Raw genomic sequence first — 24949 nt, 5'->3', positions numbered from 1 at the left:
CTGATATCTGCCTTGATATATCTCGTCTACTTCGGTTCATAATGAGTCTCATCTATGTTATTCCACCTATTTCCAGCCTTTTATATAATCTGAGAATACTGCTCTTGATAAAACCTAACGGAGTTGCTACTAAAACGGCGTCGGAAATATCAAAAGCCGATCCCGCTCTGGCAAGTTCATCTGCCTGTTCATTACCAAAGTCGTCTCTAGGCGCAGGGACCCAAACAAGGGTAATGTCAGACAAGCGACCCAGCCTTGACAGCAAATTTTTGCGCTGTATAAGATGTTAGTGAGAGAAGTACCGCTTGACTATCGGCAAAGATTCCTATAATGCCGCGAATAACGGCATTATAGGAATCACATTATTGCAAATATTTTATCATGAAAGAAACTACAGTTGTTGGGAAGACGGTCAGATATACTTATATCAGCTTCTTCGCTGAGAAACCATAACCAACACCGCACTTCATTTTTGAACCAACTGTAAAGATTCTGGATGTACATTCGCTCAGTAGGTTGCCACTATACAACTTGTTCCTGGAAGGAACACCGACTTTGAAAACTCTATCAAAGTCCGTGTGTGGCTAATATATTCGGATGGTTAGTTCAAGTTTGGAGGTAATAGGCTTAAAATCTTAGCGTGTCCATACGTTCTTGATCTCCAACTTCGGGATGAGTTAAGCCTTGCTGCAGTCAGCAAGATTTAATATTTATTTTATATCTTCTAATGATGGATAATTGTGATATATATGATGATAGATAAATGTGACATCATTTGGATGCATACAAAGGCTTTCTTCTAGGTCTTTACAGTTATATGATCTTCTATCTGTTCTAAAAGATCACTGCATATTTAGAAACTATGCAACGCTCGAGGGACTTATAAAGACTAAATTCTCAACTTTTGCCTCTCAAATTTTTCATATCATTTCTTTACTATCACTGTTTTTCTCTTCATTGTAATCATCTTAGAAGCTTTTACAAAAGGTTATCTAGAACCCAAGTAAAGATGTACTCAAACGCAGTACAGCGTTACCTAAACTAGAACATTGTTGAATCGATTTTATTGCATGTTAAGAATCGTAATGGACTTAAGGGTCTCAGAATATTAGAAAACAGAAACATATAAACTTTATTAACTAAAATAGATCATAAATACCATCCGTACGGCTAGAAAATAAAAAATGTGTTTTTTTACTTAATCAAAGAGAGTCAAAATTTAAAATTCCTCTTTAAAGTTAAAATAAACTTTAAAACTATGTTTTATTTATTAACTTTTACTTTTATTTAAACATTTTACCGCTTATAATTTATTCCTATATTTTAGTCTAACATTATGCATAATAAAAACTCATCATTTCAATTTTACTTTTATATGAAATCAAATGATAACCTATTTAATATACATATGAATCGCATGTTTGCGGATTTGCGGTGTTTTTGTTAAATATTTGTTTATTTAATATGTTTTCGTTAACAAATCAATGACCGATAAGTGTTATTTTAAATTCATTATAAAAATGAATACAAAATTTAGAAAGATTTTTTTGTGTAATAAATTGTACGTATGATTAGATTGGTTAGTATATATGTATAAGGTATTCAGGCTGCAGGCCGCACACTTGGATCCTGTCGATTCCTTTGTAATACCAGTTAAGATAACGAAAAACATCAAGGGGAAAAAGAAGAAGGAATGTGTGAAAAAAGGCAAAAGCGAAGATGTATATTAAGTGTTAAAAGATATCATAAGAATAAGTACTGAGTGAAGAGAAGTAGTAATTAATATCACTGATCAAAACCAATCGCAGTGCCTGTTAGAGGCGTTAATATTTTCAATTTTAAACTGGATAATGGAAGTTTCGTCAAAGATTCGTCTTCTAAGAGTTTCGAAGAAAGTCTACCTTCATCCTCTTTATACTGGCAGCTTCAGCAAAAGTCGTATATGCAAAATCTTCTTGCATTGTTCCCAAATAAGCAGTGTGCCGTATAAAGATGTTAAAGTTTTTCAATCTTAAACTGGATAATTGGTCGTTGACGATTCGCTTTTCAAGAGTTTGAAGCGAGCAGGACAATGACAGAAAATTTTCCATGGATTCTTCTTCATTCTGCCAAGTCTTCTTACATGGTTCCTTAAGAAGCAGTGTCATGTGGTGACAGCAACTAGGTTGCTGAGATATGACGTGCGTTTACTATCTAAATTTGGGCACATCCTAAATTCAGGGATTCAAAATGCCACTTTTAAAACCGTCAGTGTACACTGAAAGAGTACTCGGGAAGTTATCTTCCTTTAGTATAGAGTTTTCGGAAATAGTATAGCTTCCTTGGAAGTAGTGTTTGGGAGGCATATTAATTGGGAGAGCAGAAATTTCCTCTGCTTTGATAATCTTTGACCGATTGAGAATCGGGTCATTCCGGAGCAGAGATCCAATTCTCTAGGGGAAGAGTTTGGGAATGCAGTACTTAATATTAATTGGGAGAGCAGAAATTTTCTTTGTAATACTTGCGTGGCAGTATGTTTGTGTGTCCAAACACCTATTGCATTGAGTCTCAAATCAGTGCCAAGTGCTAGACTACTGACCAGTAAATCGCTTGAACTTTAGTTTATCAGTGGTAATAAGGATTTGGTTGATGTTGATCTCAAAAATTCCTTTATGGTGATTGATATCCTCCTTAGAACTTTGCCAAAGAGTATACAATTAAAGCTTTTGTCCATTGCTTTCCATCGGACAATCAGTCCGTAGAATATAATTGGTGTAATAACCTCTTCCAGTTTTCATTTTAAGGATTTAACCCACATCTTGTGCCTATTGCCTTCCTGCAAATATACATTACTGTCATAGTCTTAGTTGGAACCGTTCCAGTTTCCCAGTTAGGTATTTTACCAACATCTTGTGCCTATAGCCTTCCTTCAAATATACATTACAGTCATAGCCTTATTTGGAACCGTCAGTTTATCGGTGTAAATATAGATTTGATTGTTGTTGTTTTTAATGATTCCGATATAAGGAATGCTAAGGATTTGGTTGATGTTGATCTCAAAGATTCCTTTATGGTGATTGATATCCTCCTTAAAACTTTACTAGGGAGTATACATACAGTTGAAGCTTTTGTCCAGTGCTTTCCATCATCCCTTAAAAAATTATTGGTTTAATAACCGCTTCCAGTTTATAATTTAAGGCCCATCATGCGTCTGTGGCCTATCTGCTGTGATGATATTGTGTTTTCATGATTACATTGGTTATATGATCAGTCTTGATATCAATTAAACATATGTTCAAAATAGTCATTAAACTCATTTAATTAAATATTTCATCAAAATAATTCATCTTAAAGTTAGACATTTTAATTTATTCTCAAATTTTTCTAATAAATAAAAAACTTTATACTTCATCAAATAATGAATTGCGGGTTTATTTTGATTGATGTCTTTTAAAGTGGTTCTATAAGTAGCAAGTTCATCTCTTCCAAATAAGCAAAAAAGCATCTTTTTTGAGATTAAATGTTTATGATAAAATTTTATTATGTTTTGAAACCAGTTGCTAAACTAATTTTATTTTAACCTATTTATTTCTTGGGTTAGAGAATAAAAATTTGAAATAATACTTATGAAGAGCATGTGAAAAATGTATAAGACCTTTAAAATTGTACATTTATTTGTTTGTAACGTGATTAGTATACATGTGTTATTAACTATGATGAGTCAAAAATGTTGTTTAGATAAGAGTGTGAAAATATGATACATTTACCTAAAATTTAAATATATTTATTTAAAACAATTGTCTTTGTTTAATACTTAAAGTTTAATGACTGTTAACATTTCTGTGTAAAATCCCATTTAAACGTATGTCACCTTTATGCTTTTAAAAGTGTATTGTTACTTTAGGTTCAACAATATATTCGCTTTTAATTATGTGAATTTAATTTTACTTTTACTTAAACTTACATAGAGTTTGTATATTAATTTTCAAATTTTATGTTACTGTTGCAATAATAAGAGTAAATTATTGCAAATGGAATACTGGACTTGCATGAAACTCGTATTAAAAAAATAAACAATAAAAAAAGCAAAATTGTTTATTAAATATACAAGATCCATTGTGTAATTTAGCTTTACTTACTAAAAAAATCAAAGTGCAGTAATGATGATCATTGAATAAAAAACCCCAGTTTTTTTTTCTAAATAATTTAAATATCGTTAAGAAAATGTCATAAACAGTAAATATTATAAAAATACCTTTTATAAGTATAATTTTTATAACAACATTTTGTATTTTATCTCTCTGAACCTGTAATTAAATCGAATGAGAAAGCAAAATTGTTTAAAATTTTAGTTCAATCTCTTTCATAAAATCTTCATTAAATGTGTTTTCTTTTCTAAATTGCTTCATTTTAAAACATTGAACTGTCTGAAATTGAAATAAGTATATACGTGTTTATTGTTTTTTTTAAGAATAAATTAATAAAGTGATATTAATTAAACTGGTTTTCTATAATATTTATTTAATAACTGCAGCTAACATACCTAGTATATAAAGATTTACAATTGATCCATATTATCCGCAATAGAACTGGTATCAAAAATAAGAGATAAAGTTAAATATTTCATTTAACAATATTTATGAATCAATTTTAGCTATAGATAGTAAGCCACTTTCATAAGATGTCTTAAATTTTATCAGGATTTTGAATCAATAACAAATATCTAAAACGTTCCTAATCGATGTAGCCAAATTTCCATTGATACTTTTGGGAGATCTGTTTTGAGTTAGTTAGAAAGGAGGATATACAAATCAAATCCGAAGAACTTAACCAGTGCCTCAAGTGGGAATCGAATCGATCACCTCCGGTCTACCAGACCAGAACACTAACCTACCGGAGGCCATTGGAGATCTTTTAAGTTACATCTAAACTTAGCATTAACCTGCAGTACTTGTCAAATATGAAGTTATATTTGTTTCATTTGTAATTTCTGGAAGAAGAGAATGGGACATTTAGATGAAATAAAAAGCTGCTAAGTAACGCCATAAGCAGCATCCCAAAAGGATCGTTTATCGATCAGAGAGCTCGTTTCGTATGCCAGGTCTCAGTTTACTGTACGTTTATGAAATATCGTTTACAGCAGTAAAAGATAACAGAAATTACCGGAAAATATGTTTAAGAATCCGATTCTATCAATACCGCCTTCGCTAATTTATCGGCAGTATAGTTAGCGAAAGAGTTTACGTGCCCTTTCAACCCTATGAGTGTAATTATAAAATTTCTTCCTATTTCACTGAGAAACGTCCAGTATTTCTGAACTAGTTTAGATATGATATAAACACCAATTTAACGCCTTTTACAGCCAATTTAATCGCTGATATTATTAGCTTGAAATGAAGAACTTATTGTTGCAAACTGTTAAACAATTGTCCCGACTTTTATTAAGATTACTTTTGCCAACCAACCGAGAACAGTTAAGAGTTATTTTAAGATGCCAAATGTTTCCTTAAGGACGAAAATTCTACTAAACTATAAATACACGTCATATTATAAACCACACTGCAATTATGCACAGTTTGCGCAAAGTAGAAACAAGTCCCTTAAAGCTGTAGACGGCAGTACCTGTCTAGTGCTTTAGGGAACTCGTTGGTTCCTGTGTTGTTTCGGTTGATATAGCTGTCCCCGAGTTGACAATCTTTGGCCGTGGGAACGAGAGTCTCCAGTGTTGTTTCCTTGGCTTTATTCCTAGAGACTTCATAAATAACGTTGTTTATGATTATTTTTAGGTTGTAAACAGCATGAAGCAGAAAACAAAATTTGCTCTTGCGGAACTGAGATCGGAACGGATCAGCAGGCTCAACTGCTGCTGGACTTGTATAGATTATGCCTTATAATCTCTCAGATTTCAATGACTTCATTTTGAATACCACATTAATAATATTTAATTTGATTTCGGTTGCGCAGCAAACAAAGAATAGTAGTCCAAAAAAAGCGCAGGAGCGTCGACTCGAAATGCTCAAAATAACCCATAGGTTATTTAAACATTCCATTCCTTTTATATATATTTTGTAATACAAGAACTATTTACACTTTACAATATTTGCAAGAATTCTTCTTTATTATTTTGTACATCTTAGAGAAATCACAAGATGTTAAAGAAAATCAAAAAAAATATATTAAAACACAAGCAAATTTGTATTTGCTTGATTTGACTTCTTAATTAAATAAAATTGAATTAAATGAAAGTTCAATTGTGCAAATACAAGCAGTAATAAAAAATAAACCATAAATGTTTATTTTTTTTTGCTCAGTGAAATGTGGTCGGTCGGTTGATGCTGATATTTTGCAGGGCCTATAGAGTAAAAACATCACAAACGCAAAAATGATGAATGTAATTCTCTCAGAATTTCTCTTGAAAAATAATTGTAATTGTAAGAAATTTTATGGGTTGTTGTTTCTTTTTTTTCCAATATAAAACTCTTACAGCAGAATATTTTCAAATTATGATTTCTCTTTTCATATGACCCGCCGCACAACACATCAGTTAGTAATTCAGAGTATATAAATCGTTTTAATGCGTGTTGAACTTTTTAAAAATGTAATCAAATTGATCAGTTTTTTTTAACAAACTTAATTTTATGTAAAAAATTTTCTATAAAAATAAAATATGAGGGCATGAAAATATATACTCTTACTCACTGACACAGGTCAATGTATCTTTGTCGATAAAAATGTTTTGAATGAATAGCAATTTTTTATAGACAAGAAATTATTCAAAATTTTCAATTAATACTTGTTTGCGCAAGGGTCAAGGAAAAAGTTAACAACTTATATGGTTGTTTTTATTTTTATTGATTTTTTATTTAAATAAAATTATTTGGAAAAATAGAATAATATTTAGTCTTTAAAAAAATTTCAATTACTGCAATAATAAATAAAAAATTTCATATATAAATTATCGCATGATTGCTTTAGAGTTCTACATTAAGATCAGTCACGTGGTAAATGATCCATTTTGTGATTATTTTTGAATTGCCGTTCTGAAATCTCCAATGGTAAAGTGATTACTTAAAGAGAGGCCACTTATCTGAGTGTCAGGCGAGCTCCTGTGACAATGTACAACTAAAAATTTAACCAGGGGGGTTTGATATGTAGTTAAATCCGGAGTTGGTAGACTGAGTCAGTCGACAAAGAGTGCGCTATCACCAGCTTAAAGTTACTCAAAGCACTCTTTTTCACGAACAGGTTGACCTAAAAATGACTCACCACCGTCCCTATGTGATTAGCTAAGAAGAGGCGATTGGCAATGTTCTTATAAGCGTTTACTCAAATATCCTAAAGCCTTCCTCGGCAACATGTACACAACCACACAGCTGGGATGGCCCCTGTTGATTCGATAACAGCACCTACACACGTACTTGTTACAATATGGCGAGGAAAAATTGCTTTCTTACACAAAGTATATTCTCTGTGGGAGGTCAGTTATGTACAGACTAAACACCGAAATATAGTCATATAAAGAAGGTAACTTCACGTATATCAATCGTCCGAATCATTCTCCTTTTGCGGAATTCTTGAGGCACATCAGTCTTTAAACAAACATTATTTTGCTGTTATTTAGATTTCAATCACAACTATTACCGATACCCGGAAGGGACATCTTCAATAATAAGACACTTAAGGCATTGTAAAGGAAATTTCTTCCTGGTAATCTACAATCCATTGAATATGGAAATCACCAGACCGGTTTTGGAGCCTTAAGACTTCTGTAAAGAAAGACTTATGGCGGACAGTAGAGAAAAATAATGAAGAAGATTTTCAAGCTACAAGCGGCATGTAAGGTTGTTGAACACGTGAGATCATTTCAAAAAATCAATGGTTATAGGTGCCGTATGGTACGTAGAGCCATGATACATATAATTTCAAACATTGATCAAACGATAACAATTGATATTCTTAATTGAGCAACTTATTTTTAGATAATCGCCCATATGGGCAATGGAAGTGAAAATTTTGTGCAATTGATATTTTCATTCCCATCGAAGGGATAATTGCTATTGTGAATTGCTTTTTTGTGAACAATTTATTCACAATAGTAAGCATCAAATATTTATTGTTTACACAATTCTCTTAAAAAAATTCACAACAGCGAAATTTTTTTTACGTCAAAAATATTAGTCAACAAAACGTGAAAGATTTATTGGCGAAATTGGTGAATGCAACGTTTGTGTAAACCTCAACAAGTGCACTTATAACGTTATAACGCGAATGATCGATTTTGCAAGAAAATTTGTATAATTTGGTAGCGCTAAACACATCAAGGCGTTAACTTGTTTTACTCTTTTCAAACGTATTGCCCTTTATAAGCTGCAAGTTACACTCTACGCGTCATTTAAATCTTTCTTCTAATGTTTATTAACACTATTACTGTTTAAAAAAACCAAAATTGCATATCTTGTTTAAATTTTTAATATTTTTTCTTTCATTGTTGGTGAAATTTATTTCATATTAGTATATTTTTATTCAACACAAAACAAAATACAACTCTAATCAGCTGACGACGCGTCAAAAGTTGAAAGTTGCTGAACTTTTCGAGGCGCGTTACAACTTGTTAAATAAAAATATACTATTTCAATATTTTTTGACAGAAGCCTATAATGCGATGCCGTGTACAACACGTGTTCGTTGGAAACGGTGTATTTTAAAAAAATAATATTTTGACTTCGTGATGTAATTCAAATCTTTGCAAAGATGCAAAGGAATATAAAAATTTTTTACATTTGTTTTTGGTCTTCCTTATTTTTAATAATTTAGACGTTTTATATTTAGCATTTTTTTTCAAAATGAATTCCGATAAAACAATATAAACATATTTAAGTTCGTATCATCGCAGCATGTACAGAAAATTTAAATTATGAAACTGATCTCAATTTGCATTACTATATAAATATAAATAAATCTTATTAAAAACCAACCAATACCCACTTAATGCGAAGAGCAAAATTTTGCCTCGAAAATTCCATTAAAAATATTTTCTTTTTTTATACAATTTCAATATTTACTTAAATATGTTTATATTAAAATGTATACATCTTCAATTTAATGATTATTTATTTAAAACCAAATATGCATTTTTCAAGTAATTAAACAATCTGTTTTTCTCAACAATTTGCCGGTGTATGTACTATATACAAAAATAAAATCTTTTTTGTAAAATAAAAAAAACTGATTTTTTATATACAATTTTTCATGGTCAATTCAACGATTTTTGTTTTCATTTGTACGTATCCGCATTTAATTAGTCATATATTTGTGTATTTATTGTAGACCGAACAGATTTATTGTACATACATACAAATATACATTACATACATACATATGGGTATATAATATAAAAAGTTGTAACTTTTACTTGTAATAAAAAAAAAGGAAAATTTTTATTGTTTTATTTTTTTTATTAAAAACTTGTTTAGTATTTCTGATTAATGATTAAATCTTATATACAATTTGTTTATTTATTTAAGATTCTTGTCTCGTATATTTTAACTAATTTTGATTTTAATTTATATTTTTGTTTTGTTTTTATTTTTTCGGTATAATGCGTTTATTGCAAGACCAGCAAACAATTTGTTTCACCTCTTTAAGTAATATACAAAATAATGCTAAATTATAATATTTCATATTTTCTAATTAAAGAATTATGCAAATTTTTTAAATTCAAATTTAAACAATTTGACACTTTTATACATATATCATGTTTGCTGGGTTATAACCATGTACATTCATATGGAGCAATGCAATGCGTTTGTTTTTTTTTTCTTTTTCATTGCTACCAACTTTAGGAAATTGCGATATTTGCAATAAAATGAAATAAACTGATTTTGTAAACATACAGTGCGATCTGAAATTTATCGTACAAATCCTAACCTTTTTTGTTTTGTTTAAATTATATTTCCAAAATATTATTAGCTTTATATTTTGTTATTTATAAATTTATTTATATTTTTGCTCATGTTGTGATTTAATGATTGGCTTATTTTAGGTCTAAAGGTTGCATAAATTAAAAACACATTTTGAATACGTATTTTTTTATTTGAAATCAATTAGAAATCTCTTTACCAAATTTTCTTTATTATTAATTTTGAAATCACATGATGTATATGATGCAGCCTATAATATATATTATTATATATTGATAAACCATTTTAAAATGTTTAGTTGAAATACTTTTTATAAATAAAAAAAAAAAAAAATATAATTACGACTATACAAGTAAATAGGAAATTTCCTAGAGTTTTCTCCTAAATCTGAAATTGTGTTTTCGTGGGAACCATTTAAATGTTTTTGAAGGCGTAGATTGATAGATAGAATAGATAAATAGATGATAGATAGATAGATAGATAGATAGATAGATAGATAGATAGATAGATAGATAGATAGATAGATAGATAAATAGATAGATAGATAGATAGATAGATAGATAGATAGATAAATAGATAAATAGATAAATAGATAAATAGATAAATAGATAAATAGATAAATAGATAAATAGATAAATAGATAAATAGATAAATAGATAGATAGATAGATAGATAGATAGATAGATAGATAGATAGATAGATAGATAGATGCAGATGCCTTAGTGCAATGATCTGTACAGCCATATTATAGGGACTGTACAGCATAAGTTGGTTATTCAAAGCTGAGACACTCATTCCAGTCGATAAACTACTCTCCCCCTGTCTGATAGTGTCTGTTTTCTTTGGGACGGCTATCACATGCTTGACCAGACTATTTTCCTCCCAAAGAGAGGGAAGCACACACTAAAATGCATTTCGTTCGTCTGAATCAACCCTGATAGTGGTTTGCATCTAATTTCCCCTTTGGGCATGACAGTTTAACTTATCTGGCAGTAGTTTAAAAATTCAAATGCCCACCCAGGATGGCTCTACAAGCGGTTATGTATCTCTGGACTTCTTTTCAATTATCTTCAAAGTAGCTACGGCCCAAACGTCAAGGCGGTTAACATCCCTGCTTCGGGTGGTGATGGCAAGGGCTCGGCTAAGTCATCTTCTCAAGGCTCATATTGCTTGTGATGACAATTCATATTCTCAAGTTATAGCGGTGAATAAACGGCAGCTTTCAGATGCAGCATTTTCGATCCAGCCTAACGAAACGTCCCAAACTGACACAAAATCCAATGACGTAGCGATGCTGACGGATCCATATCCCAGCCCAACTGGGATGTGGTGAAGCTGAAATTCATGGGAATGTTCTGGCAGATTCTCAAAGAGAAGCCAAGCAGGGTCTATCGTTTAAGCGCGATACCTTTCCGATGTGGATGTTGATAATGAGTAGACCGCGCTGTCGTTAGAAGACACGGTTAGCAATGTATTTATTCTCCTCCTGAGTAAGACGATGCTAAATCAGTCGAAGTTTGAGCACTTGGAGATGTTTAAGGCAAATCAGTCTTCACCACTCTAAAGCAGCATTTGCTGCATTGCTCCTCCGTATGATAAATAAAGGAGAGGAACTAATTATGGTCTAAGAACTATGGATCCATCAGGATCGGGTTTGCGGACTTCAACTCAAGGGCTGTAATTTGGCTAAAAGCTTTTTGTATATTTTGACCCTGATTTCAGTTATGAAGATAGGGTCGCAGCCAAATTATAGTATGAGGGTAGCACTACATGATCTAGCGATCCACTTTTTCAATACTATTCCAAAACTCTGCTTTAACTAGGTCTTTACGAAAATTATCTCTTTAATTGCGGTATTATATATAGAGGACTCCAAAACGGTATATAATTGAATCGGATGTTCTTCATTGAAGTGAAGGGAATCAACATTAGATTCTAATTCTATACGTTTGTTGGTTTTCTATACATTTAGTTGAATTTATATTAAGTTACTATTACTTAAGATGAAGTCCCTGCTATATGTTCCCTTTTTCTTTATTTACTTTGGACTACATATATCTTGTGTGAACCTAACCTAACGTTATGTTATGAATAATATTTTTATATATAATACTTCAAAAACGCCGACTCCTCGTTTAAAGGTTATTATAATTAATTGGTTATTCCTACCAGTATTATTGTGATTAAATTTTTATCTGATTTAAGTATTATGTGAATCCCGAATTAAATATGTATTAACTACTCAGTACGTGACTTTAAATCAATTTAAGTACACTTGAACGGAAATACAAAATCCACTCTATATATTAACTATTGCCATTTAAATTAACATAAACATTTGAATATATATATTTTTATATTGTTAATTCTAAATCACATTAATGATTTTGCAAAATCTCATATTTCATATAATGTACGGTTTAATGTTTTAAAGAGTTTAAATGTTTTATAATTAAGATATTTATACAAATTATGGTCACTAAATTGTTTTAATTCAACATTTTATTTTTAATATAATTTATTATTTATTAGTCTAACCAGCTGCTTTTTATAACATTCATTTCTTTTTTTTTTTTTTTGCATTAAACAATTTGTAATTTTTTTGGTTTTAATACGTAATAAATTTTGTTTATTTCTTTTGGGGGGAATTAAAAGTGTTATATGCCATACATGAATAATTCCAATTAAAATAATATTTTATACTTCATTTAACATAATAGAGTTAACAATATTGAAATTTAATAATTATATACTAATTATCGGAGTAATTACAGTTGTAATATTTAAATATATTGCAATTATAATTTATGTTTAAATATGGATTAATGATGATTATATTTATATTAAAATGACAATCTATAATTATGTTTTCGTCATTAGTAAATATCTTTAATTAGGTGTGATTTCTAAAATATAGGAAATTTTATTAGAATTTGTTTTGTATAAATTTAAGATTATTGCCATCGATAATAATGGTTCTAATTATTTTGGATATAAACATTAAGATACTACTAACCAAAAGGTAATTGCCTCAGAAATGGGAGCAGCAAATGTCAGGAAAGTGGTAAATCTCGTAATTAACACAAGGAACAGTTCTATCTACAATACTATAGAAACTTGCATTGATCTCAGTTCTATGGGTTTTAAGGACGATACCGACGTATTTTAAAGAATGCAACTTACTCACTTTGACTTTTCCTCACCTAAATGAGTTTAAGTTAGAATTAGCATTTAAGATTCAAAGCTATCATGTCATTCGAACACTCAATCTAGAGTTTGCAATAGTACCTGTTTCCATTTACTCATGCAGAAGAATACCAAATGACTTTTCGACATGACTGTAAAGTCCATAATGTTGTAGGGTGCTCTTGTCTGGTAGAAATCCTGAAGACAAGACATAGGCCGAAAGATTTTTGAAGGTATCCTTAGCTTATCAACGCTAATGATAACAGGGACCCTTGGTACCACTCCACCAAAGGCCCTTTTTGTCGTAATAAATTTGGTTACCTTTTGATATAATGGCTCAAGAAGTTATTCCCAACTCTATGATTGGACTCAGGACAATCGCAATGTGGCATATGACTCAGTCAAGTCATTACACCATTATAAAATGTTTATTCACTATCTCCCTTCCTCGTCCAAATGGTATTAAGTTAAGATGCAAATATCTAGGAGCCATCCTAGCTTCAAAGCTATGATGGGATTTGAACAACCAAACCTGAGTGAACAAAGTGGCTATATTCCTATTCCATGCAGAAGAGCAATGAAAATGGGTCCTCGACATGAAGTAAGCATATGCTGTTGTATGGAAGTCCTTAAGAATAGTACTTCTATTCCAGAAGAGATTTAAAGGAATACCCTTTTATTCAGGATGATTTGGTAACCTATCGATCGAATGGCTCAAGATATTGTTCCCAACTTTGCGATTGGACTCAGGACAATAGCCATGTGGCATATGACTCAGTTAGGCTAGTGAACCATAATCAAATGTTTGAGAGATATTCCATTCACTATACCTCCCCCTAACCATCTTTTAAAATAAGCTTTTTATTGTCGATATAACACGATTTAAATGTAATTGAATCAATTTTTGGCTATGAATCGCATAAGGTCTTCATCGATGGCTCCAAATTGAAAGATGACATAGATGGTGGTCTTTACGTAGCACATACTGGAACAGAAGTTTTCTTCAAACTTCCCTACCAATGTAATAAAACATAAAACGGAATGCAAACTGGCTTAGGTTTTATCGATAGTCAGGCCGCCCTAATATTTCGTTCCAGAATTTTGGACATCCCTAAATGAGATGGCAAAACATTCCACAGTGGTACTGTACTGGATTCTATGTCATCAACAGTTGTAATACCATTGCGGGCTGTTTTCCTAAAGTGAGCTTCTCCTTGTCCATACACACCCATAAACTCCACTTGCTTGCTAAACAATCCATCCACTAAACTCCTCTTGATTGCGCAACACATATGGTCAATTTAGGTTGCCTGTTGTCCTGCGAAGATCATGTGGCCTTCATACGACTAACGAAGATCACAAGCCCTACTTTAACTTCTGAGAGCAACTCGAAAGTTAACTGCAGTGGTAACTGGTCATGGCTTATGAAACTATCAAACTAGTTGTAAATAGATTAATTTAGATAGAAGCCAATTTTCTTTCTAACGGATTCATCTTAGGTTGACATATGAAAAATATATTTTTATATTTGTGCGTTTAATTGGTTTGGATATCAATCCAATCAATTGTTGTAATAACTTATAGCTAATAATTGACTATAAAACGTTTATCATAGTTGATTAAAGGTCAGAAAATAACTTGAAAAATATATATAAGAAATGCTGTATATTTTGATGTAAAAGTATTAGTAAGAAAGTAATACTAAACAAAGTTTTACTCAAACGATCGTTAAAGCCCTGAAAGAGAGCCGATTTGTAATGAAGCACCATAGATAAGCAATATGTTTACTTTTTATATTTTTTAAACAATTGCATTAAAAATAACAAACGATACTCTCTGGACTTTAAAGTGACTACTTGAACAACTAACACACATTTAAATCCCTTGACATTTTAATAATCAATTAATTATTATTTTTTTTAATAGTGCTAAACTTTTAATTATATATTATTCAACAAAAAAGAAATAAAATAGACTAATGTTGTTGTTTACATTTCATTTTTTTTCATGTAGGACTGCATCTGGTATGGAGTCTGTAATACAGATGATTTTCAACGTAACCAGTATTGTGCATACAATGGTACGGCGAAACCCATTTCGCCAGAGGGTAGAAAACTCTTACAAGAACGTTGTGGTTATCTTTTAGAGAATGATGCAACGGATTTTTGCTGTGATAGCCAACAGGTATAAAACTAATAAATAATTAAAGATTGTGTAAATTTATATAACTTATTATTTGTAATTCAAATTCTTATGTTAATTTGGTTATTTCTTTATCTTTTTTGAAAATTTCTTTTCAATGTTCTCGAAAAATAAAACAAGGTGGATATTCTGAATAAGAATATTAAATTAGCTGGTAATTTCCTAGATCGTTGTCCCTCATGTATGGCTAATTTAGTGCGACATTTATGCGAATTTACATGTTCACCCAGGCAATCGGAATTTATTCACGTTGTTTCAACCGAAAGCAACAAGGATGGTAAGTGTACTACACTCTCATAAACATTATCTAAATTTAAAGATGTGTTATATGGTACATTTGAAATAACATCGAATATATATATTGTCGTCATTTTGTCCGCATATAAATGTATATTTTTAAACTATTTTATATGTAGATTTTTATGTGACGACAACTATCATCAATTGTTATTTGTAAATGTACATATAACTTTTTCAAATTGTATAAATTATTAATTTTCTTTTTTTTTGAACATTTTATTTTTAAAGGAAAATTATACATCAACAATATTGATTTACATATAACAGCCAACTACACAAATAGTACCTACAAATCATGCTCTCAGGTAAGTTTTAGTTTCTTCTTGTTTTGTCATCGAACATTTTCGATAAAATACCAATTTTAAATTGCATATTAATAAATTGAATTAAAGTCTAGGAGATGATAATGAATTTTGATTATAATTTCTTTTAGACAAATTTTATATGATTAAGTAAGAAGTTTGTTTGAATAAACATATTTATAGCAGTGTGACATTGGATCGATATGAATTTTTGATTCTCTAATAAATGTGTATAATTGATTTGCTTTGACTTTTAGTAATAGCAGGAATGTTTGTTATATACCAGCCTTATGTACAGAAATAGTTTTTTAAATATTCGCATAGTGTTGGTTTCCAACAAGACTTCAAAAAAATCTAAAGCAGCCAAATCGCAACTTCGATGTCGTATTACCAAACTTATCTTGTGCGGCAGCATTTCTTCTTGGCAATGATTACAAGACATACACAGAGAAGGTTAAAATGCCATCTTAGCCATAACTTATTTGCATATCCGACAAGCAACCGCTGTCCAGTTTATACCTCAACATATTTGCGACAGAAACAGGGCTTGAGATATCCAATGCAGCATTCTTCGACAGCCGGTTCTACGTACCGGAATGACCCGAAATTTTTCGGCCAAGGGCTTTTAACCCCAGCAACAACTACACATTTTTACCAACGGAGCAACGTCTTCCGGCATTGCTGCTACGTATACTATTGGTCCGTGCCGGAATCGAACTAAATCCCGGACCATGGTTCTGTACAGTTTGCCAGAACCGGTTGCACCATGTGTCCACCCAATTACGGCGCAACGCTTATTTGGGCTGGTGTCACCTCAGAAACTGCTCTGGACTAAACCATTATCGGGAGTGGTCGGAGACTTTTGTCGACCCATGCTGCTAACAACAGCGACGAAATTCTTTGGTATCATCGACATCGTCGTCATCATACATCACACCTCTACCCTCCCCACCGCAATCACAACAACTGCAGCAAACACAACATCTTCAGCAGCAACAACAACCTCCTTCGTTCCCACGACAATTGGATCTTCGCTCCGCAACGGCCAAAGATTGTCAAAACAGCGACAGCTGTATGAACTGAAAGTATTTTCCCCAGCAAAGAACTATCGGCCACAGTCGAGCTGTTACAACAATAACAACCCTCGCCGCTGACTCCATCGATTGCGGTCCAGAGATCTGGGGTGATATCCTTACTGCAGTTTAACTGCAATGGCCTCCACAGTAACAACTACACATATCCCATGCAGATTCCGTTCTGCCTTCATTTCTATGCGCAATGACCCAATATATAAATGACTGACAGATAACCCGGCCTTGAAAGATCATTCATGCAATCGTCTAATTAACGGAGATTAGTTTATCTCGCAAAAAGGCCATAAAAATGGATCTTAAGTGATCGAATTTTTGACAAACATAGCGAGTCGATGTTCTAGTAGTAAGCAATTTTACAGCAGCAACTCGTCGATACACTTAGGAGGTTATGTTCCCTACATATATCGCCAGTATGTCGAACTTTTTGCAAAAAAACGTACATCACCCACAGCGAGAGTATCACGTTGACCAAAACTTCATTTTTATAAACGAAAACGGAGTTCGTGGTGTTAGTTGAAAGCGATTAATTTTTGTCCACGGAGGTGTAATACTGCTAACAACATCAAAAGAAAAGTGATTTAAAACAGACATTGGAACGCTGCTCTCTTTGAAAAAAAAAATAGGCGATCATCCGATCATGCAAAAAATAAATAACTACTTAGAATCTCAACTCAATATATCACACAGCTTCCTCTTTCTTGTGACAACTTCTATAGAAGTCGGCAATCTGACGTAAAGCCTGAATTAGCAGCAGCAAATAAATACTGATGTTTCTGTTGCTGACCTAGTATTTTTCTCTCTCTCGAGATACGCGATATTCAAGACCTGATCGAAGCTGATTTGAACATCAGTCGCGTATATTCGATAAATCCTTATTCGTATACCGCTCTCTCAGCATTTTACAATTTAGATCCATCGGATTCTCTTCCAAAACCAATAACTGAGACTGTGACAACTAATAACAAACAGCAGAGATCTCTTAAGATCAAAAGGTTATAGTTTATTATTGCTGTATCTCCATCTTCTGTTTATTGTATAAGTTTTGATTAAGCAGAAGTTTAAAAAAAGTCTGTCGGTATTCCGACTTGAACTGACAAATTGTAAAAGCTTATTTCAAAATCAATATCATCCAAAATTTCTGCTACCTATAGGTTCCGAAAAATTCCTTTATGCTCAATAAGTTGAGAGAAAAACAAACATATTTCTAGGCTTTCTTTGAAGAAATTATCATAAGAAAAAATTTAACAATATTTTGTAGAATGACTTAAAAATCTTTGTAGGATAACCTTTCTAAAATGGAGCCCCTAGCGAATTTAAAGAGTATTTATGAACTAGGACTTAAATATCAGGAGGCAAATTCTGTCATTTGATGTTGATCGAAACCTTTTTTAAAAATTTATAAAAATTTCGATCGCTTTCGAATGTCAGAATTTGGCCCCAGGATAATTTTGTTATCTAGACCTCATATTAGAACCATTAGATAAGATGTAGAGTAAAACTATTCGATCAGTTTTTGCACTATTTTGATAATAATAATAACATAATATAAAAAACTTTTTAACTACAGGTATCGGTACCTTCAACCGGTCAACTTGCTATGGATATAGTATGCGGTGATCATGGTGCATCACGCTGTAGTGCCACCAAATGGTTTAACTATATGGGTGATGCCAATAATATTTATGTACCTTTTCAAATAACCTATGTACAGCATGAAAATAACTCGTCCTCTAAAGACGGTTACCGTCCATTGGATCCTCCAACAGTTCCTTGCAGTAGTCCATTAAATGTAAGTTATACTAGTAACTTGGATGAAAAATTATTAAAATATATATTAATATTATTTTCATAACTTTTTTTTAAAAAGGATAAGACACCAGCTTGTTCCTGTACAGATTGTGAAGCATCATGTCCAATACCACCACCCGAACCGCCAGCACCACAACCTTTTACTATAGCTGGATTTGATGCTTTTACTGTTATTATGATAGCCGTCTTTATTGTTGGCAGTTTATTGTTCCTTATGGGCGTATGTTTATTCCCTTCCAAAAATATGGATGGTAAGTTTATTGTTTGTTTTCATTTTCAAACATTTTTCGTTTCGTTTTCTTTGTATTTTATTTTTTATTATTTAATTAATTTAATAAAAAAACAAAACTTTAGCACCATGAGTAAACCACCGCCACTTTAAGAACAATTTATATATTTTTTTGTTCGACTTTTTTATATATATTTTTCCAACAATTTATTCATATGTCAGCACATTTGGGTCTAGAAATATGAGTTTTTATTTCTCTATAGAGTGTTTCATATTGTTGTTTTTATATATATATCTATATAAAGAGGCCTGCATTACGTGATGAACATATATTACTCTTTGATAATTTTGCATGGTGAAGTAAATTTGAATAATCATTGAAATAACAAATTTTAATTTTAGAAATAGAAATACAATATAGTTTGGAAATTTTCTAGCAACAGCAAGAATTTATTTTAAAATACGTGCATGTTTAGGATATAAATAATATGAAGTAAAAGTATTCAGATGATGATAATGATGATATGACTAGATAAATAAACATTTTTAATATAACAATATGTGTATTCATTAGATAATAAATATCAAATTCGCTAGGAAATAAATAATGGTGAATCAGTTATTTGTTTAACATAAATATATATATAACAAACTAATTATGAATACGCTTTTATATTAAGAGCTATATATTGCACCCAAGGAATGTTTATACAAATATTATTGCCAGCTTATAAGCACTAGTGTTAATTCAACTGAAAATCTTAAGTTTCATTATTATAATTTATTTGAAGGTAATAGTTAAAACAAGAAGATAATGGAATTATAACTTCTAATGTTTATCTCACTCGAACATTAAAGTAAAATTATCAATACAAAACCTTCTTAATTGTGTAACTGTTGCAGGTTTTTCACAGTTTGAATATAAGGGCAAAAGGTCCAAAGATCAATATAGAATATGTTGATTTATATGACAGAAAAAAGCAAAAGATGTTTGATTAAATACGAGTTATTTTATTCAATACGCGATATAGACAATCTATGTTTTTAATATCTATCATTCCATCATTACATTTTAGATTTCTGTATAGTCGTTATTTTTATCTTTTTTTAAACAATAATACACAAAAAAACAATAACAATTTTTAACGTAAAACAAGATAAATATGGTGTTTGGCAATTTAACTAATAATAATTGGTTTTTGTTTGATATTATTTTATAATAAGAAGAGATTATTTGAAATTGTTAGAAGAAGCTTAAGGCTTATTAAAACCATAACTTTATTTGAATTAATAAAAAGTCATGTGTAATTCGTTGTGCGTAATCACCAAGTGTTACCAATGATACCACCTGGACGAAGTAAGTAAATTTATCTCTTGGTGTTGTGGTCGATGAAGCACCACCCATAAATCTTCGAGGTCATATTTGACAGCCTATTTACTTCTTCAGCTCATGTCACTGCAATCACAAATTGCGAAGTAGAAACAAGGTAATTTAGTGTCTAAAGTACTTAGGGTATGGATAACGAAAACTTGTTAACTACATGTTTGGGAAGAACCTTCATATATATAAGCAGAACATAAGTAGTTATGTTCAGGATCCATTAAATCCTATTCGTTTCCTTGAACGACATTCGCAGGATACCACAATAAGTTTGAACTTAGAGATCACCACTTGACTATTACTGACATAGAAGAAAACCTGACACGGAGAACAAGAGTACATAGTTATGGAACAACTAAGATCAAGATAGAGCAACAGGCTAAAACTCTATTGGTCTATAGGAAATGTACAGATTGTGGTCAAAGTTAACATGATACCCACTACATATTCAACTGCTAGCCAACACTACTAAACTATGTCCAATAGATTTATGAGCACATCCTATTGATGTAGTATAATTTTAAGTCTTGCACATAGTTGCTGAACTCGACATTACACAACTTTTCGAGTCTCTATAATTGATTTGCACAATTTCAGAGTATTACAAAGTAAGTCATAAGCTTCATATTGATCGATTTTGCTCTTATCTTCCACTATCTCATAGCAATAGAGCTTAAAAAGAAATCTCTCGTTTCTACGTCAATTGTATCATCGGAGAGTTTACTTTGTGTTCAGGAGTTGGCAAGTTGTGATCTACAGTTGGATTTTTCTCCAACCAAACGTAGTTGTATGACAAGATCTCGAAACCATCATTTCTGATTTTTAACAATTCTCTTGTGGATTCTGCCGGCTTTTAATTTTGGATTTAGAGAAGTAAGGCAACTTTATCACCCCTATCGCCAATCAACATTTCACGTGAAATACATATGTCTCCTTTTAACTTTTTCCGCTCACTAACTTTTTTGTCGTGAAAAAATTCTCCTGTTGTAAAATTTGCTGATGGAATTTTGTAAACATTGAACAGCTGTTCCATACAAAATTAACTATTGTGAATGAATTGTTTACAACAAGTTCACGATATCAATTTTCACTTCGAGGGAAATCAAAATTTCAAGGGATCAAAATTTTCACTTCTGTTGTTGTAACTTCACAACCTTCCAGTGTTAACATACCACAACCCTACACTCCTTCTGAAGCCCTAGATGTTAAAACATGACTCGACATCAATGATTTCCCACCTGATGTCAGAATAGTTGTAGTTTTGTGACAAGATCGCGATTAAGTTTGGAGATACCACAATTTCCGACCGTGCAAAATTCTCTGTTGTATTCTGCCCGCTTTTAATTGAGCAACCTGAGCTATAAAGCAAAACGAAGTGTTGTTCTGAATCTTTACAACCTGGAACCACCAATGCAACCAAACCATTCAAGCTTATCGCCAACGATCGTTGAAAAACCTTGCGACCGATTTTTTAATTAGCCTATAAAGTCATCTTTCGTTATTAATTTTGGAGATACATACCACCATTTGCTATACTACACAATTGGTGTAAAGGATGTGGAAAAGGAACTTTACAACTTTTCGACGCCATCAACACAAATGAACCATTTAAGAAGATTACCACCGACTATATATTCATGTTGATGTTGTTACACTTAGACGACCAGAGAGTCGAGGACCTTGTAAGGGTTTTCAATTAGCCTATAAAGTCATTCTAAGCAAAATGCAACAGAGGAGTACTCTTACAGTCCTATATCCCTCATTCTCCTATATTTTGCTTTAGTTCGATCATTTGTTCGTCTGTATAGTTACTCATCAATTTACTGTTTTGCAAAATTCTCTTTCTATTCGATCATACACTTACGCAGATCACTTATGCGTCCCAGATGAAATGCATTAAGTGACAAACATATAGATCTAATGTATCATGAGCAACAAGTACACGTGACATCAATCTTAATGCTTAATAGGCGGAAGTAATTTCCCCATTACTGTTTTGCTAGATAATGATCATTAGCAACAATAAATATAAACAGAAAGCTTCTTTGAATTTCAAGTAATTTCTTTTTATTATTTCTCAAAAGAAACAAAATTACATGGTCTCATATTGTTTTTAGTGTATTTTTTTCAACATTTTCATCATTTGAAGAGAAGGGAAGAAAAGGTTTTTTTTTTTTTTTTAAAGAAAATAAACAAAAGTTTACAAATTATTTAAAAACATTAAATATATAATTTTATATTTTGTATTTATTTATTAATATTTTTTTCTTTTTAATTAACTAAACAATATTATTATTTTTTTTTAATTGTTGTTTTATAATATTGATTGGCAAACAAAAAAACAAATTTATTTAAGTTTTGTTAGGTGATGGTTTGGTGGATAATCGTTATAGTTCGTCCATTGGCAGACGTTTCACTGGTGATCACAGTGTCAGCAATGAGTTGGCACCCGAGGAGGATTCACCCCTGCAATCAAAAATATCCAGTATGTTTTGGTTTGATATTTACAAATGAAGTTTTTAAGAAGAAAAAACAAAAAACGAAACACTTTGTTAATTGTATATTTGGTGGCACTTATATTTATATATTTCGTTTAATACAAAATTTAGTAATGCAATTGCTTTTTAATATTCATAACAACTCATTCAATTGTTCATTTACTATTCATCTTTTTTGTAAATATTTCATAATTAATTATGTATTTACAGAAATTACTTTAATTACAAATCATTCATAAGTCATTTACATAATTATAAATATATATATTTTTTTTAATTTTACACGAACAGTGGAAGTATTAAAGTCTGCCTTAAAGTCCGCTGGTTGCTTGTCTGTTTCTATCTGTTCTTTATTTAAAATAATAACTAAATATTATTTACATTGTAATTCATTGCTGTTTCTCGTTATTATGCTGAATTTGTTGTTTATAGCTTTATTTTGTGTATTTTTATTTAATTTTGTTTTATTTTTTTTTAAGAATTCTAAATGTTTTTCTATTATAAAACTGTTTTATGTTTTAATCATTTTTATTTAAAATTGTTTTACCCTTTTTCAAATTAAATTGTTTTAAAATTTCCAATTAGTTAAGTGACCTTTAATAATTGGATGAAATTAGAATTTATTGTTATCTCATAGAGATTTTAATAAATGAAAAATTTTAATTATTTTACTAAACTACATTTTAAAGGTTTAAATAATAACTGATATTTAAATTATACAGGTAAATTTAAAACAAAAGTTATAAACAAGTGTTAAATTTCACTTTCATTCATAGAAATATTAAATTATATTCAATTTTGTACGGCAATTCATTATATCAAGTTGGTAATGGACTTTTGCTTTTCCATATTATGTTTATGAATATTATTAGAATCTTTATAAAATCGATGATCGATCTGGGAAGTTGACCCTCTAAATCGAAAAAAGCTTTTGAAATACTATTGTAAAATTCACAATTGGTGTTGTAAGGTTGTATCATAGTAGGTCGTAAGTTTTTTATTATTTGTTTTATTAATTTATTTTTGTTTCCCAAAAAAAATTTACGACATACAACGCTACAACAATACAACAGTGATTGTGAATTGAATAAATGTATTTATTTATTTATTTATTTTCCGAGCAGGATGACAATAACCAGATGCACGTTTTAGTGTAGCATACCAGAGTCTCTGGTGGGAATTGAAGCCACAACCCCCAGACTGGGGCACAGTTGGACAAATGTATTTAATATACAAATTCAAAAATATTTGCTTTCATATCCGTCTCAGCTCAACATGTTCTGAAGAGTAACATTGTCTAACAAAAAGTATTTTTATTAGATCTGATCTAGAACTCTTTTATAAATCGAATATTGACATTGTAACGCCCCTACTGAACCAACTTCAAAAACTATTCTTTAAACTGAACATCAACTTTGTTACGCTCTTTTCTAAATCCTTCAGTAGGGGAAATTTCGATTCTATAACTCTTCAACTGAGCATGTTTAGAAGAGTAAGAATTTCCAACCCAAAGCATTAATGTAAAAACTGATCTAGAACTGATCCAGAAATCTTCTTCTAGCCGAATATCGACATTGTAACGCCTGTTCGAACTCTTATGTAGGAGGAATTTCGACTCTAATTTGCCTCAACTAAATACGTTCTGAAAATTTCGAAACAAATATTGATAAAATAACTGATCTAAAACGTTTCTATAAATATTGAATATTGACATTGTAACACCCCTACCAAATTAGATCTAAAAGGTACGAATTTCTGTTAGAACTTACAAATAAAATAACTCTTTGCAGAATATTTTTTAGAACAAATGTCCCTGAGTAACAACGCCACAGAATTATGTATATTTTTCAATTAAATCCCTTCTTACAGAACGAATGTAGACACTGGTGAATCAATTCGGATTTCCGGTTTGCATTTGTTGCCCCTTCCTCTTTCGTTCGACCTTTGTTAGTATCTCGTGGAGGAGCTCTATGAGCAACCTTCTACCGATGGATGCTTTTGTCGCCTCATCAATGAGGGAATTCATCTGTCAACAAACTGATATCGTGT

The 24949-nt window shown here is 31.2% G+C and overlaps 1 protein-coding gene across 5 annotated transcripts in view; it reads left to right on the top strand.

The window, feature by feature from the left end:
- The window catches only part of LOC111684329 (NPC intracellular cholesterol transporter 1), a 47491-nt gene that overhangs the window by 9829 nt on the left and 12713 nt on the right, over window positions 1-24949 (top strand). For 2 of the 5 annotated variants that reach the window (XM_023446474.2, XM_023446477.2), the window contains exons 2-7: window positions 15099-15269; window positions 15408-15564; window positions 15816-15892; window positions 18551-18772; window positions 18851-19043; window positions 22768-22887. In XM_023446474.2, the coding sequence (XP_023302242.2) occupies window positions 15099-15269; window positions 15408-15564; window positions 15816-15892; window positions 18551-18772; window positions 18851-19043; window positions 22768-22887 (940 nt within the window). Of the gene's footprint in view, window positions 1-15098; window positions 15270-15407; window positions 15565-15815; window positions 15893-18550; window positions 18773-18850; window positions 19044-22758; window positions 22888-24949 lie in introns of all 5 variants that reach the window. The other 3 variants (XM_023446473.2, XM_023446476.2, XM_023446475.2) reach the window with 2 other exon arrangements.

This window comes from Lucilia cuprina, chromosome 2 (assembly GCF_022045245.1).
Source record: "Lucilia cuprina isolate Lc7/37 chromosome 2, ASM2204524v1, whole genome shotgun sequence".
Classification (NCBI taxonomy): Eukaryota; Metazoa; Arthropoda; class Insecta; order Diptera; family Calliphoridae; genus Lucilia; species Lucilia cuprina.
Note: the sequence above shows the minus strand (reverse complement) of the source record. Positions and strands in the feature narration are given on the sequence as shown.